The following is a 16,681-nucleotide window of genomic DNA, read 5'->3' as shown; positions in this document are numbered from 1 at the left end:
GTCTACACACCGCACCAGGTTCTCGTTTACAGCCGAGTCGACTTAGGGGAGTGCCCAGGACCGGTTGGAGGTATTCGTCACCGACGTCGGCCGCAGAGCGCGAATCGAACCTGGGCTCGCCGGGTTTGCAGCGTGGGTGTGCCTCGCTCCCCGCTAGCCACGACGCGGACACACGCAGGCACGAGCACGCACTCAACAAAAAAATCAAATGTAAGCATAGACGAATGGGACACACAATCTGGGGAAGGAAGAGGTGTGAGCAGTGGGGGGGGGGGAGGGGGAAGCTGGTGAGGAGGGGGTATTATTGGGGAGTGTTGCAAGGGACACGGGGTAGCAGAAGGGGCAGCTCCAGCAACGGGCACTGAACACCGCGGGGGGGGGCTCTCACATGTTGCCCACATCAATAGGTAATGCCCCCGAGGGAGTGGGGGGAGGCCTGTTGGACGCTACTCTCGATGGAAACTCTGTTACGAGTTTCCATCGAGAGTCTTAATCACGAGTTTCGCAACCCGCGCAATCACCCGTGCGACTTGGCGGGGTGCAAACAGAATCGCTCGTACCGTACGCGGTGGACGTCTCCGCGCGAGCCGGTCGCTTCACGGCGGCGACGAGGCCCGATCGACCGTGAAGCGGCGACGACGCCGCTCGGCGACTTTTGCGGCGGCGCGTTTCGTGGCCCGCGCGGACACGTTCGCCGAACCCGCGATTTTGCCGAACCCGCGATTTTGCCGAACCCGCGATTTTGCCGAACCCGCGATTTTGCCACTGCGCAATGCCCCGACCGGAACGCCGTCAACATTTCCCTCCTACGCATTTCACAAGTAGTACTAATCACATACCTGCATTTCCCATAAATATGCTAAATTCCTCTTGATATGCAAATTCATTTGTCAAGGCGCTCTTCCCCCTCCAACCCAGCTTAAATAGACGCTGTCTTCCCGACAGACCTGCTCTTCACCTGAGGACGGCAGCGTCTGAATGTCTTCCCGACAGACCTGTTCTTCACCTGAGGACGGCTACTTGCGTTGTGGCCGAAACGTCGTGATAATTATTTTATTATGTTTTATTTTTATTATTTTATTATTTCCATTCTACGTGACTTTACCGAAAGAACCAAGAAGATGAATCCCTGCAGTCGCGAAAGCTTTAAATCGAAATGTAACATTTCGCTCGTTGCGCGAACCGCTGGCTCGGACGTGGTGGCTAAGCGGTTGCGGACGACGTCCGAGTGGCGGGCGATTTTCCGAGGGCGGTTCGGTTTGCAACAGCTGGTAGGTAGCCGGCGGTGGGAGAGGACTCCGAGTGCAACTCTGCCGGCACCGGCCGAGATCCCGGGTCCCGTCCGCCCGTGGATACGCCAGGGTTCTCAAGCGGAAACTAACGCGAGTTGGTGGTCTTGGCCCGGTCACAAATGAATACGCAAAAAAAAAACGCGTTAAATGTAGTTTTTTTTTACTAAATTCCAGCTCTCAGGAGAACTACAAAAAGAAGTGTGTCCACTTCCATGCGACAAGCATATCCATCGCAGCAGCAGCAGGGCGAGTGGGAGAGAGCAGCACCCCCTAAGTGCAGATGACAAATCACTTGAAAGGGATCTCGGAAGTAGCTCTGCAATATGCACTTCCCCGAACAGTTTCTGTTAACGCACGAAGGGCGGCAACACCGCGGCGTCTCTGTGTGTGACGCGCGACGACGTCACGACCTCGCCATCAAACGCCAATTTCAGTCTGCGGCCAGGGAAATACAGCAGAGGAAGTCGACTTGTGCGCGACGGGTGACCCCCCCCCCCCCCCCCCCTTTCACCCGCGCAGCCACCGGAGGCGCTGCAAACTCAGGGCAACATAAACGTTACACGAGCCGGGAATAAAATTAGCGAGGCTGGATCGCGATAAAGTCACCGAATCGCGATGGGTGGCAAATCACTGCCCCCCACCCCACCCACTCACCCTCTCCAGGTGTCCCCCGCCCTCACCTGTACTTCATGCCCGTGTTGGCCGCCGTTGTCTCGCGCAGGGAAATCATCATCTGCTGCTGCTGCTGTTGCTGCTGCTGCAGCTGAAGCTGCAGCAGCTGCTGCTGCTGCTGCTGCTTGCGCAGGGCCATCTGGCCCACGCTCCTCGCCACAATGGCCACGGCGCGGAACCGCGAGCGCACGCGGTTGGCACCGCCGGGCCCCCCGCCGCCACCTGGGCCCCCGCCGCCCCCTCCCAGAGTCGGGCTGCCCCCGCCGCGCCCCCCACGGTCATCGCTGCCGCCGCGGGACTTGAGGCCGCTCTCCGAGCACGCGAAGGACACCTGCATGGCGAGCGCGACGACAACTCTGCGCCGTGTCGCTCTGCGCCGTGTCGCTCTGCGCCGTGTCGCGCCGCTGTGGTTTCCGGCGGCCGCGCTTCTTATCTTCTTCCTCTTGAGCCGTGGCGCTCTGTCTTGTCGGCACCGCCCGGTGTAGGGCGAGCGTTGTTTTTGAAATGTACGCGCGTGCGTGTATCGCGGAAGGACTTATCCACTGGGAGATGAAATTGAAAATCGCGCTGCTCGGTAGCCGGTCTAAGGTGGCGGTGGAAAAAAACTACAAACAGTGCCGAGCGGCACAGCTACGTGTCCATCCCATTGCGTCTCTCCGCTGCCTGAACGTTATCGGAACCCCGGCGCCAAGCGACACGCCGATGCGTTATTTATCTTTCATCAACCAAACATACGGCTACAATTGCCGAAATATCTTCTTCACAGTCATTCACGTCGATATAACGTTAACAATTTATTGCTATTAAAGCTACTCATCTAGCAAAGGTTGAAATCTGAACAAGTAAGATCTCACTGTAGTTGCGGTGGTGACGTTAAACCGCGCCAACGCCGCTGGAATGGCGGCGACAAGTTGCCAATAGTCGCAATCGTCGCAATCGTCGCAATCGTCCTCCTCCGTCGGCCTCCGCGTCGGCTGGATGATGAGCCGACCGCTTGACGATGGACGATGATCCACAGCTCAAACTCCCTTGGCAACTACAAAAACCCTCAAAAGCGCTCGGAAAAACTAAAGAGACAGCTGCACTCTTCTCATCCTCCACCCGCCACGCGACCTCCGCCGGGTGGGCGACGTTCCTCCTCCTGTTGAAGACGACGTCCCATTGGGCTCGCACCGAACTCGAGGCGAGATATCTCCCGGCGTGGTCGGGAGGGAGGGGCGGCTCTCACCGTCACGCGCCGGCTCGTCCCGTCGCCACCGGCGGTGCAAATCCCCCGGCCAAAGACCCCTGCAGCGGCGGGGGTTGGTCAACCGTAACTGCCACTCGCGCCGTGGCGTTCGGCCAAAACGGTCGTCGCCTTTGCCTGCGTCCAACCTCTCGCCCGCTCCCAGCAGGGAACGACAAAAAGTGGGAGTCGAATCCTCGAACAGCCGGGACGTCCTCCTGAACTCCGCGACTTTGATCCGAGCGCCGGTCGGAAAAGGTTGGGGGAGGGGGGGGGGCTGGTCGGTGGGGGTATTCGGTGCTGCGGTGACGCAAGTCGCGGTTGTTAAATCGCCGCTCGGGTCCACTTCACGCTCATCTCCGTGGACGTGCGATTTCTCGCTGGCTGCGCACGCGATGTCCCCCGGGGAGGCGAGCCGCGCGCTCCGCCACGATAAATTAGAAGTTTCCCCCTTGGAACGCGCACGCGCGCGGTCGATGCGGAGGGCGTGCGCGCGTTGGGCCGTGGCGAGAACGGGACGCTCCTGCCTGGCAACTCCGTGGCGATACCCGGAACGCCGGGGGTGGGTGACGGCGGGGAAAGAAAATCCTTCGCGCGCGCACCCACGCTCCTCGATTCCGTCTGAATCCTCGGGACCCTCCGAGTTAACAGGCGCCCGTCAACGCGGAGACGGGAGCAAAACAAAAATAAAGGATGGGGGTGGGGCGGAGAGAAGTAATCCGACCAAGGGGCCTCCGTGCGACGTTCCAGCCGAAGCGTTTCTTGCAGGTGCCGCTCGCTTTCCGCGCGGAGCGTGACGCCATCAAAGTTGCTCCGTCTCGTCGGTAAACAAAAGCCTCCCTTCTTCTCTGCCTCTCCTCGTCAACGTTCTGCCTCGCTATCCTTTGACGGCCGTCAATATATCCGCGACGTTACCCCCGGGAACGGCCGTCCAAGTAAGATAATTTTCCTCGAGGCTTCCCCCCGCTTCCTGCGTCGTCTTCAAAAAATGCACCCCTCGATTCCGTCGACGGGAGAGGCAATCTCCTTAAGAGACGCCGCACAGCGGGGGTACGGAGTGGCTTCCCAGAGAATCCAATTACTGTCACCTTCAGTTCATCTTTAATTCAAATTATTTCCAGATTCCTGACAACTTAAACCGCGCGCGGGGGGAGGCGGGCAAATTACGCGCGAGGGGAGCGTCTCACGGAAAAAGAAAAAAAAAACGCGACGTCAAGAACAAACTTAAACCCCTGCAGGCGGTGACGACGACGGCGACGATGATGAGAACGACCACGTGGAACAGTCAAAGCGGTCGCAGCTGCTGCTTCAGGGGAGGGTGAAGTGGGGGGTGAGGGCGGGGGAGGGGGGTGAAGGGGGGTGGGGAGGAAGAGGGTGGAATTCGGCACAAATGCAGCTCACGCTAGAAAGCGGAGTAATTCGCTAATCGGGGAATATCCGCACTCGGCGACTAATGGACGCGTCGTTCCTGCAGTTCCACGGGCTTGGCAGCGGAGCACGCACGCTAAAAGCATAAATACGTAAATAAATTCAACAAAAAAACACTATCGGAGGTAGTTTAAAAATACATGAAATTTACAGAATAAAAACGTGTGTATGTCGCGTTACCGGCTTGTTTTTTTTTTAGGCCGCCGAGTATTCCGCGCTATAACGGCGTCGGGTGCGAAATGAGCCCGGCAAATCGACGACGACGACGACAACGTAGCGGGCGAAGAAAAAGAAAAACGAGAAAAAAAGAAAAGGCGGCGGTGGGGCGCCGGCGCGCGGCCACCGAGAGGAACGCAACGCGAGTGAGCGGGCGAGTCGCTCGAGCAGGAGGGAGCGGGCAAGTGGGGGAGGAGTGGAGGGGCAATGATGGACGCAGAGACGCACGATCGCTCGCCCTGACCGCCCCCGCCCGCTCGCCCAACTGACCGCCCGCCCGAACCTCGCTGCCCCCCCCCCGCCCCCCGAACCCCCCCCCCCGAACCCCCCCCCCCCCCCCCCCCGCCACCGCCCGCCAACCGTGACCCCATCGCCCACCACAGCCGACTAAATTTAAAAGAGAATTCTCACTCGGAGGGCCTTCCTTAATCAGTCACCGCCACCCGTCACCTGACCCCACTGACAGCTGCACGCACGTACACGCAGGCACACACACACGCACACACACGCACACACACACGCACACACACACACACGCACACACACACACACGCACGCACACGCAGGCACACACACACACCCTCACATGCAGGCAGTGCATGCACATCGGGGGCAACACAAACACCGCGCAATGCCGCGCCACCCGCGCCCGCCGCTCGGCCAGCCGCGCCGTGACATTTCAAGCACACGCGGCCGCGCCGTGGGGTGCCGTGCCGCACCACGGTGGCACGCGGGGCCACAGCGCGGGTAACGCGAGCCGGTTTAACCGAGCGGCCCCGGCGTGCCGCACCGCGGAGCCAAGCCGCGACACAACACACGCGACGCCACAACACACACCACGTCACACCACCACACACACCATGTCACACCACGTCACACCACAACACACACCACGCTACAACACACACCATGTCACACCACAACACACACCACGTCACACCACAACACACGCCACGCCACAACACACACCATGTCACACCACCACACACACCATGTCACACCACGTCACACCACAACACACACCACGCTACAACACACACCATGTCACACCACAACACACACCACGTCACACCACAACACACGCCACGCCACAACACACACCATGTCACACCACCACACACACCATGTCACACCACGTCACACCACAACACACACCACGCTACAACACACACCATGTCACACCACAACACACACCACGTCACACCACAACACACGCCACGCCACAACACACACCATGTCGTACCTAGACACACGCCACAACACACACCATGTCACACCACGACACACGCCACGCCACAACACACACCATGTCACACCACCACACACACCATGTCACACCACGTCACACCACAACACACACCACGCTACAACACACACCATGTCACACCACACACACGCCACGCCACAACACACACCATGTCACACCACCACACACGCCACGTCACACCACGTCACACCACAACACACACCACGCCACAACACACACCATGTCACACCACAACACACACCACGTCACACCACAACACACACCACGCTACAACACACACCATGTCACACCACCACACACGCCACGTCACACCACGTCACACCACAACACACACCACGCCACAACACACACCACGCTACAACACACACCATGTCACACCACACACACGCCACGTCACACCACGTCACACCACAACACACGCCACGCCACAACACACACCATGTCACACCACCACACACACCATGTCACACCACGTCACACCACAACACACGCCACGCCACAACACACACCATGTCACACCACCACACACACCATGTCACACCACGTCACACCACAACACACACCACGCCACAACACACACCATGTCACACCTCCACACACACCATGTCACACCACGTCACACCTCCACACACACCATGTCACACCACGTCACACCACAACACACACCACGCTACAACACACACCATGTCACACCACACACACGCCACGTCACACCACAACACACACCACGCCACAACACACACCATGTCACACACCACGTCACACCACAACACACACCATGCCACAACACACACCATGTCACACACCACGTCACACCACAACACACACCACGCCACAACACACACCATGTCACACACCACGTCACACCACAACACACACCACGCCACAACACACACCATGTCACACATTATGTCACACCACACACACGCCACGCCACAACACACACCATGTCACACCACCACACACGCCACGTCACACCACGTCACACCACAACACACACCACGCTACAACACACACCATGTCACACCACAACACACACCATGTCACGACACGCCACGCCACAACACACACCATGTCGTACCTAGACACACGCCACAACACACACCATGTCACACCACGACACACACCACGTCACACCACAACACACGCCACGCCACAACACACACCATGTCGTACCTAGACACACGCCACAACACACACCATGTCACACCACGACACACGCCACGCCACAACACACACCACGTCACACCACAACACACGCCACGCCACAACACACACCATGTCGTACCTAGACACACGCCACACACACGCCACGCCACAACACACACCATGTCACACCACCACACACGCCACGTCACACCACGTCACACCACAACACACACCACGCTACAACACACACCATGTCACACCACAACACACACCATGTCACACCACGACACGCCACGCCACAACACACACCATGTCGTACCTAGACACACGCCACAACACACACCATGTCACACCACGACACACGCCACGCCACAACACACACCACGTCACACCACAACACACGCCACAACACACACCATGTCACACCACGACATGAGCACGCCACACCACGACATTAGGGGGCCGCACCGTGATAAAACATTTATTTTCACCTACGTGACTTTACCGAAAAAACCTAAGAGTATGAATCCTTGCAATCACGAAAGCTTCAAATCTAGAAAAAATACACAACGCCCGTGGCACAAACACCCCTCGCATGTCCTCTACAGTGAACCACTCCTTCAACAGAGGAGGAGGAACAGCGACACGACACGAACTCCCTCTCTGCCGAAGCCCTCTCGTCGTAGCCAGCAGCAGCAGCAGCATGACCTCGACATTGGCAATCGGCTCCCGAACGCATTGCTGCTTCCATCACGCAGGAGTGGAACTACGCCGTGCGGCATTAACACGACGCAACCGCGACACGGCAAGGTGCTGGTGAACTCCACGTCGTGACGAACAAAACAGACGGACAAACGCGCCGAGCTGCGGTGGCCTGGTGCGACGCCGCACAGCGACGCTCTTGGTTAGGCAACGCGGCGGATGGCGGCTCGGGACCAAAGACAAACATTCCCCGTAAAACCTTAACGGGCTGTTGGGGCAAGTGCTGTTAGCGAGCACCTATGAAGGCCGGCACGGCACACGAGGGGGTGGGTGACCAGCACCACGCCCGGCCGCCTTTGTCTCCCCAGTGGCGACGCTTTTACACACCGCACCAGGAGTCCATCTAACGGAGGCCCAGGACCGGTTCAGATAATTGTCACCGTGCGTGGGAATTTAACTCGGGTCGTCAGGTCCGTAGCGCGGCACGCTAACCGCTACTACACTACCGATCGGGACCGCACGCGGTGCCACCTTCAGCGGTGCCACCTACAGCGATGCCACCTGCAGCCGCACCGAAGAGCCGGCGCGTGACCAGGCGGGCGAGGAGGCCCCAGTCGCCGGAGCCACGCAGCAAAACATTGTCGAGGGAAATCGGTTGTCCCTGCCGCCCCCCCAAACCACCCTACCACCACCACTCCCTCTCACCCCAAATGTGAAAAGCCGAGAAATAACACTGGCAAAACGATATTTCTTTCGGCGAGAATAAAAGGATCACTTCGATTTTGTCCGCGACTGCGGAAAGCGGAACGAGGCGCCGCTCGCTTGCGGGTCTCCGGGAAGACTCCGCGGCCGGTTCCACAAGCGACCCGAGAGCTCGCGCCCGTCCAACCGCCCCAAATCAGCTCAATTTCTACACATTTAGAAAACGCGGCTCATTTAGCGAGGGCAACGCTGGTGGGGTTTTGGCACATGCGCGAAACTGGACACACCGTCGCCGCCACCCGTCCCAGCGCGGGATACGTAACCGACTAAACAATTATTTTATTTGACCAGGTAAGGCCCACTGAGCTGTACAGCTCTTCTTCAGAAGCGCCCTGGCTATCACAAATGATAGCTCAACGAAGTGGCTTATCACCACGTGGAACTGCATAGCAGCCAAATACTCTAAAAACGCGTGAAGTCGATCCTAAATGTGGAGGGAAAAACCGGAGGGTCCGGAGAAAAATCCACACGACCACGGGGAGAGAGAGAGAGACATGGAAACTCCAAATAATAATCAGGCGTCGGGGGTTGGAATCGCCCCATTGCAGCCGCTTGTTCCGGGTCCCCAAGAGAAGCACCCGAACGAGCTGGCGCACGAGACAAACCGGGGGCGGGCTGCTAGTGCCGCGCTCAAGCGTTGGAGGTGTCAAAGCGGTTGGAGATCCATCGTGTGTTGTTTAAATATAAAATGTTACTACTATTATATATATAAATACACGAAAGCCTCGGTGCATCTAAAGATATGTGCCATTAGGGATCTTGGTGTGGGATTTCGGGACAGTTCTTTGTTTTTCGAGTCTCTTTTTTTGTCTTTCATACAAGAGCAGAGCACTCAAACTCGGTCTGCGACACAACGGGGCTTGGCCCAGGAAGCCAAAATTGTTCGCCTGCTCCAACTCACACGGGCGCCTCTGACGTGCGTGGGTCTGACACGCGCGTGGGCGATAATTCACATGAGTGCGCACCAATTTACAGAACCACCTGGGCCAGACATTTATAGACACCTGGTCCGGTGGTTACATAGAAAATAGCAGCGGCGTTCGGTCAGAAGTGATGCGCTGATAACCGTGCCCTTTATTTTGCCCCGCAAAGCCTCGGCAAGTCCCAGCACTCACACAGAAGAGGTTTCTGCATTGGGAAGTTTGGTCAATTCCATGAGCGAGGTTTTTTTATGGCTTCGTATATAAGGGGAGGGAGGGGGGGGGCGACACTCAGCACTGCCATCTGCTGGGCACACCGCTCAGCCCCCACGCCTACGACACCTGGCAAGCCCCGGTGGTGGTGGTCACTCATCCGAGTACCGACCAGACTCATCCATGCTTAACCCTTCTTCCCGTTCCCAGACTGCTGCAAGTTGCAGGGTGGGGGTGTCCTGTTCACCGCTTAATCTCGGAACGCGCGAGCGGGTTCGGCGTTAATTGTATTTAGAGAGGCGTCGCGCCGCGGTTTTTCAAGACATTGCACTCACCGCAGAGAATCGTAGCGACATGGCCGCCACGCTCTACGATTGCTGGCGCCAAAACTGTGCCACACGACCTCCCACATTGCCTTCGGTACCGATAAAGTTATTTTATTTTAGGTTTTCTTCCGGTTTGATTTTGACGATGTACACTTACGTCATCGGAACGGGAAAGGGTCAAGTTTCCAACAAGTAATTGTTGGGTGCCCTCGGTGTAAAATGCACTTGTGGAGCTGTGAGATTCGGTGGGGGCCCAAATTCGGTGAGCGACATGGCGCCGGCGACGCAAGCGGCGAGAGACGATCAATTGACTATTTCTTTCACAAAACTCGCAGAGAGCGATGGGACTCCCCATCTGCATGGGCAATCAAGGCCACGGACGGGGCTTCGTCACGAATAATTTTGTTCATCTCTCATTGAAAATTGTCGCTGTGGTTTTTCTTTTCCGGTTTTCCCGAAGCGGCGAGTCGATCATTTTGTCTTTTGTCGCCAACGTCGTCCGAATTGCGCGTCACGTCATAAGACTGAGAAATCTTCGCACGCGCAGATTCTTGTCGTTTCTTTAAAAGTTTGTCGTTCCCCAGTTTCACCATCTGTGTCGTTTCGTTACGAGACGGACAATCCGTTCGGATCTCTTGCAGAGCAGTGCCGCCCTTCTCACATGACAGAACGGTTTGTGGAAGCGGACATCACAGAGCTACTTCTGAGATTCCCCACTTCAAGTGACACTCAGATTCACACTTCAGCAGGGGGCAGCACTTTCACACGCGTCCCACGTTGAGAGCAAGGTTCGTGGCACGGACAGCCAAACGGTTATTTGTTTAATTTTCAGTGCTGCAATCCAGCCTGATTAAGAACCACGTTGTATTGCGGTGTTTTTGGTGTGTGTTTGCAGTCATCGGTGACATGGGCTGAGATCGTCACCGCACTGCACTTTAGAACCCAAATTATTCCCAACTAAGTAAATGTATATCTATGGATCTCTGTGTGAGCCATTGGTGACTGGGCCTTAGACCATCAACTCAATACACCTTGACAACCTCGGTTTAATGTACGTATGATTGTATGTCAAACTTTGTTCGAGCCGCACGTAGCCAACCGTGCAAATTGGCGGTGCGGGTATCACTGTATAAGAGCACAGGATCTCAGCGACACCTGCTCACTGCTATGACCTCTGGGTGACCCCTGCAATTTCTCACCCCAAGTCCCTGCCGGTGTATACTATGCATTTTACTATTTTAATTATTTTTGTATTTTGACAGGTAAGGCCCACTGAGCTCTATAGTTATTTTTCAGAAGCAACCTGGCCACCAATGATAGCTCAACAAAGTGGCTTATCGTCATATGGAAATGTATAGCAGTCAAATACTCGAAACGCATGTCTCTAAATGTATAGGGAAAAACCGGAGGACCCAGAGAAAAAACAACAACACGGACCACGGGAAGAGACACATGCAAACTCCAAATAATCAGGTGTTGGGGGGGGGGGGGTCGGAATCGAACCCACGACCTCCTGTATACCAGGTGAGGAAGTTAAGATTTCGCCACCGCTCCGGATAGGGCATTTGGTTTACTCTTCTACGCTGGCCAGAGGGCCTTGTAAGAGGTGTGAGTACGCACACTTTACCCCACCACACGCAACCTGCTTGCTCTGTCGTCGAACCGTCTCTCGTGAGCCAAATCAAGTGGCTGCTGTGGCCCAGCTGCTTGTGACAACGTTTTAAAGGTGACATTTTGTTGTTGTTGAGAAAATTATTGAACAAAAAGATACCATGAAAAACAAGGTTATTTAGAATGCTTTAGAACAGTAGAGCTTTGTTGACGACCGATGCCTAATTCTGGATTAACGCACTCTTATGATTTTGACCGGCATTGAAATATTACATAAAAATTCAACGGGGTGGGGGGAGGGGGAGTGGTGGCACAGTGGTTAGTGAACCGTACGACAAACCTGCCAAACATGAGTTCGACTCCCGGCCACGGCTGACATCAGTGGCGAGAGATATCTGAACCGGATCTCGTCTGCCCACTAACTTCCTCAACTCGCATCGACCGGCGTAGCGAAGATTGGTCAAATAACCTGCTGCGCCGACAACGGAGGACCTCCCCTCCTCCAGAAGTAGATTCGCAAGAGGGCTGTAAATATACGCGTGCATATTTTACTTGCGTGTGTGTGTATATAGAAAATAAATGCACGCAAATTTCATAAGTGAAACAGAGTTGATGTGAAAGGATGGGAAATGTAAAAACAACACAAACTGCAACTTGTGAAGCGAGAGCGTGAGCACGGCTCACCAGTTCCCGTTCGCTCCGAGCTCCGTGCCGTTTGAGATCTGTGAAACGACTGGACATCTGTGAAAAAGAGCTTCATAGCTCATCGGATTCCTCCAGTATAAATACACATTCTGTGTCCCTACCCACCAGCGCTCGCTGGAGACCCTCGTTTACAACCAGGAACCACTCACGGACGGACGGACAGACGGTCTGTGGGACGCATAAGGGTGGGGATTGTTGTGATGAGCTCTGGGTGCTACGGGATCACAGAGTGTCTTCGCAGAGAGGAAATCATCTCGCGCAGATGCGATTTGCGGATTGGGGGCAGCGGGGGGGGCCTTAGGGGTGTGCGGGGCGTGGGGGGTGTGGGCCCAGGAGAGCGGTTAAAAGGGAGGCAAAAGTTGCCTTTCCCCCGAAAAAATGTTCAGACGGCCAATTGGAGACATTTTTTTTTTCAAAATGAATCAAACGAAGCGAGGCTGTTGTCCCCGAGGAAGGTGCCCCCCCCGTCCACGGCTCCCGGCTCACGGACCGCGGGCGGCGGTTCGGCAGCGCGGGCCGTTGTTGGACTACTGCGAGCTCAGCGTGACGACACCGGCGCCGCGGCTCGCCGCGCGAGTGGGCCCGGCTGCGATCGAGGTCGCCCGCCCGCCCGCCCGTATTCGAGCCCAGGTTCTCTCGGCGTTGCCAAGCCCAGCCCTCCGAGCTAAGGTGAACTTTACGTAGGGCGGCGCAGGGTGGGGGGCGTGGGGGCTGCTATTACCCCTGGCGGCTTCTCACAATGTTAGTCTGCCACGGCTCCAGTTAATAGCCTGCGCGTGTGTTAAATGTCACCGTCTGAATTCTCACTCGCGGTTGCCAGCATGTCACCCCCCACTCCCAACCCTCCAAACTCTCCCCGCTACCGCCCCCCCCCCCCCCCCCCCCCCCACTGCATCATCAGCAAACAAGCCCCGAGTCCTGGCGTTGACTGGGGACTGCAGTATTATAATGCCTGCGATTTAAAACATATATATGTAATAACTTATTTAGGCCCGACGGGATTTCCGTATTTTTGCTGAGAAAATGCAGAGGTTGTCAAAAGAAAAATGGGCTCGCAGCACATGGTCACGTGCAGTCGCATACACAACGCCTTTGCCGATCGACTGCTGGATGAGGACCTCTCCTCCTCATGCTGTGCAGCCCACACAGTCCCACTGCCATCATCACCACCACGTAGTTCCATCTAGTATTGGGAGGCAGGGTGGTGGCGGCAAGGTGATAACACTCGTGCTTCAGCGCGAGAAACCCCCGAGTTCGATACCCAGCTCTCTCCGCCCCCCCACCCCCCGTGCTCTGCATGGGTTTACCTCCGGCTTCTCCAGTTTCCTCCAAAAGCTAAAACATCCCAATACTGAAAAATTACTCAATTGAAATCAAGACGAGGCACAATGCCTTAACAAATTGTTGGGGCAAGTGCTGTTAGCGAGCACCCAAGAAGGCCGGCACGGCATACGAGGGGGGTAGGTGGCCAGCACCACTCCTGACCGCACAAGGTACCTATTTGAGGCTGAGTCGACTTAGGGGAAGCCCAGGACCAGTTCAGATAATCGCCACTGCTGTTGGTGGCCGTGAGCGGGAATGGAACTCGGGTGGTGGGGTTAGTAGCGTAGCGCGCTAACCACGACACTACCGCTCCCCCACTTTGTGAATTAGGTTCACACATTGCAGCGGCAGCAACATCGCTTGCCGACTGCGAAAACTTGGCAGGACCCACCTGAAAAAGAGTCTTGAGACTCAGCGAGGCTTCCCTGTGTAAACAAGCGTAATAATATTATTGACAATATTACACGCTTGTCATTGTAAATAATATTACACAAGTTTAACATGTAGGCTTTTGCGGCCAATATCATCCACAAGAGGTTTTTTGAGTTAGATCGCGCAAATAAAAATGTATTTGTCAGTACACAGAACATGCCAATTCGTTACAAGTAGAGCACACCGGTGTGTTGGAGAGCAGCACATTCACATTTACAATCTGAGTACCGAGTGCTCTCCAACACACCGGTGTGCTGTACTTGTAACGAATTGGCATGTTCTGTTTACGTGACAAACCTTACTAATTGGCTGTATCGGGTGGTGACAGGTTTAACGACACATTTATATTTACGCGATCCAACCCAAAAAAACCTATATTATTAATGTCACGCAAAAAAAAGTTCCGCTTGTTACAGACGTGTTCTCTCAGCGGGCTCTCCGCATGGCTTAGCAGACTTATCACGACCAACAACATCATCATCGGAGGAGGAGCGCGGAGAAGGGTGTTTAATAAAGCGAGGCTTCTCCAACCCACACGCTCCGTGCAGTGCGCACCAAGGTAATAAAAACACAACACCACGATTCTACAGAGGGAGAGCCTCACCCTTGTTTTCAAGAGTCGTATTTTTTTTATTCTCTCGGGAGAAGGAACCGTGCCGACGACTACCTCGTGCGTCTCGTGTTCCGCGTCTCGTGTTTCCGCCAGGCGCGGCACAAGGCAGGAGCCTCCACACGGCGCACGCGTATTTTGCACGAGCGATCGTCGTCACCGTTGCCGCCGCCGCCGTCGTCGTCAAGAAATGATCTATCCACTGTCGGATGAAGGCTTTCCACCCCCCCCGCCCCCCCGCCAAGCCGTCAGCATCCGACGCGGCAAAGGTGCATCTGGATGAGGCGTGCGAGCCGATTTCATCGCCCCCATCACATCCCAATTATTCTAAATATAACTTCGAGTGCGCGTTAATTCGCTGTTAGGGAAATAACACACCCGTTACGGATAAAGGGGGGAGCGGTGGCGCAGCGGCGAGCGCACTGTGCTATGCGTCAGGTGATCCGAGTGTAATTCTCGGCCAAAACCGAACATCAGTGGACAAGCGATTATAATCTGTACCAGTCCTGGGAACACCCTCGCTTCCACCAACTTGCATTGCCCTGTGTGGTGAAGTATGGTCAGGCAACCAACCATGACTGGGATGTCATGGGGAGGCCCTCATCCAGCAGTGGACAGAGAGGGATGCAATTAATAATAAAACACGATTTGCAAAGCGCACTGGAATCGGATGCAATGTTCGATCGATAACTCCGCACCTTCGATTAGCGCAGTTGGCTACGTACGGCGCAAAAGACGTTCGACAAAAATACAAAACAATTCCATCGTTTGGCTGCCCCTCCAATAACAAATCTCACCCATCGGCACCGTCCCCTTCCCATAACGCACTCTGTCCAAGCCCACCGACTTCTCCTTCATAGAGGAATTTCGATTTAAAGCTTTCGTGACTGCAGGGATTCATCTTCTTGGTTCTTTCGGTAAAGTCACGTAGAAGGGAAATAATAAAAATAAAACATAATAAAATAATTCTCACGACGTTTCGGCCACAACGCAAGCAGCCGTCCTCAGGTGAAGAACAAGTCTGTCGGAAAGACATTCAGACGCTGCCGTCCTCAGGTGAAGAGCAGGTCTGTCGGAAAGACATTCAGACGCTGTCTTTCCGACAGACCTGTTCTTCAACTGAGGACGGCTGCTTGCGTTGTGGCCGAAACGTTGTGAGAATTATATTATTATGTTTTATTTTTATTATTTTATTATTTCCCTTCTACGTGACTTACCGAAAGAACCAAGAAGAGAAATATCGGTCTGGAAAGCCAATAGGATAACGACCTAGAGTGCTACGGTGGCGAGATGTTCACTACCGTGCCCTTTGTACAGGAAGTCGCGGGCTCGATCGACCCTGACGCCTGCTGCATACTTGGAGTTTTTGCATGTTCTCCCCATGGTCGCGTGTATTTTTCTCCGGGTCCTCCCCCGATTTTACCTCCACATTTAGAATCAACGTGCGTTTTAGAGTGTTTGGCTGCTCCAAATTCGCACGTGGTCAGCCGCTTCGTCGAGCCATCGTTTGCGATAACCAGGTCGTTTCCGAAAAAGAGCTTCTAGCTCAGTGGGCCTGAGCTATCAAAACAAATTAATTATGACTAATTATTACGTCGAATCAGATGGGGGCGGCGGGGGGGGGGGCTGTATTTATTTTATCGACTGAACATGTCATAGGGAAGAGAAAAAAAAATATTAAGTGTTCTTGACCCTGGGCTTGAACTTCGCGAGGCAGGGAGCTGACAGCCCCTACGGCTGGGGGGGAGGGACGAGGGGGGGGGGGGAGTTCCAAGGCTACGTTGGCAGCAGAGGAGATCGAGCGACCACCCCAGAGCGAGCGAAGGTT

At 55.3% G+C, this 16,681-nt stretch overlaps 1 protein-coding gene across 10 annotated transcripts in view; it reads right to left on the bottom strand.

Annotated features, from left to right (window-relative positions):
- Nucleotides 1-16,681, bottom strand: part of KCNAB2 (potassium voltage-gated channel subfamily A regulatory beta subunit 2) — a 158,019-nt gene that overhangs the window by 46,058 nt on the left and 95,280 nt on the right. The window contains exon 1 of one of the 10 annotated variants that reach the window (XM_061567979.1): nucleotides 1,973-4,456. The exons of 8 other annotated variants lie outside the window; for them this stretch is intronic. In XM_061567979.1, the coding sequence (XP_061423963.1) occupies nucleotides 1,973-2,301 (329 nt within the window). In that variant the 5' untranslated portion in view covers nucleotides 2,302-4,456. Of the gene's footprint in view, nucleotides 1-1,972; nucleotides 4,457-16,681 lie in introns of those variants that run through there. One more of the 10 variants, XM_061567980.1, reaches the window with a different exon arrangement.

Source organism: Lethenteron reissneri, chromosome 40 (genome assembly GCF_015708825.2).
Source record: "Lethenteron reissneri isolate LAM-NWPU_2019-01 chromosome 40, ASM1570882v1, whole genome shotgun sequence".
Lineage (NCBI taxonomy): Eukaryota > Metazoa > Chordata > Hyperoartia > Petromyzontiformes > Petromyzontidae > Lethenteron > Lethenteron reissneri.
Note: the sequence above shows the minus strand (reverse complement) of the source record. Positions and strands in the feature narration are given on the sequence as shown.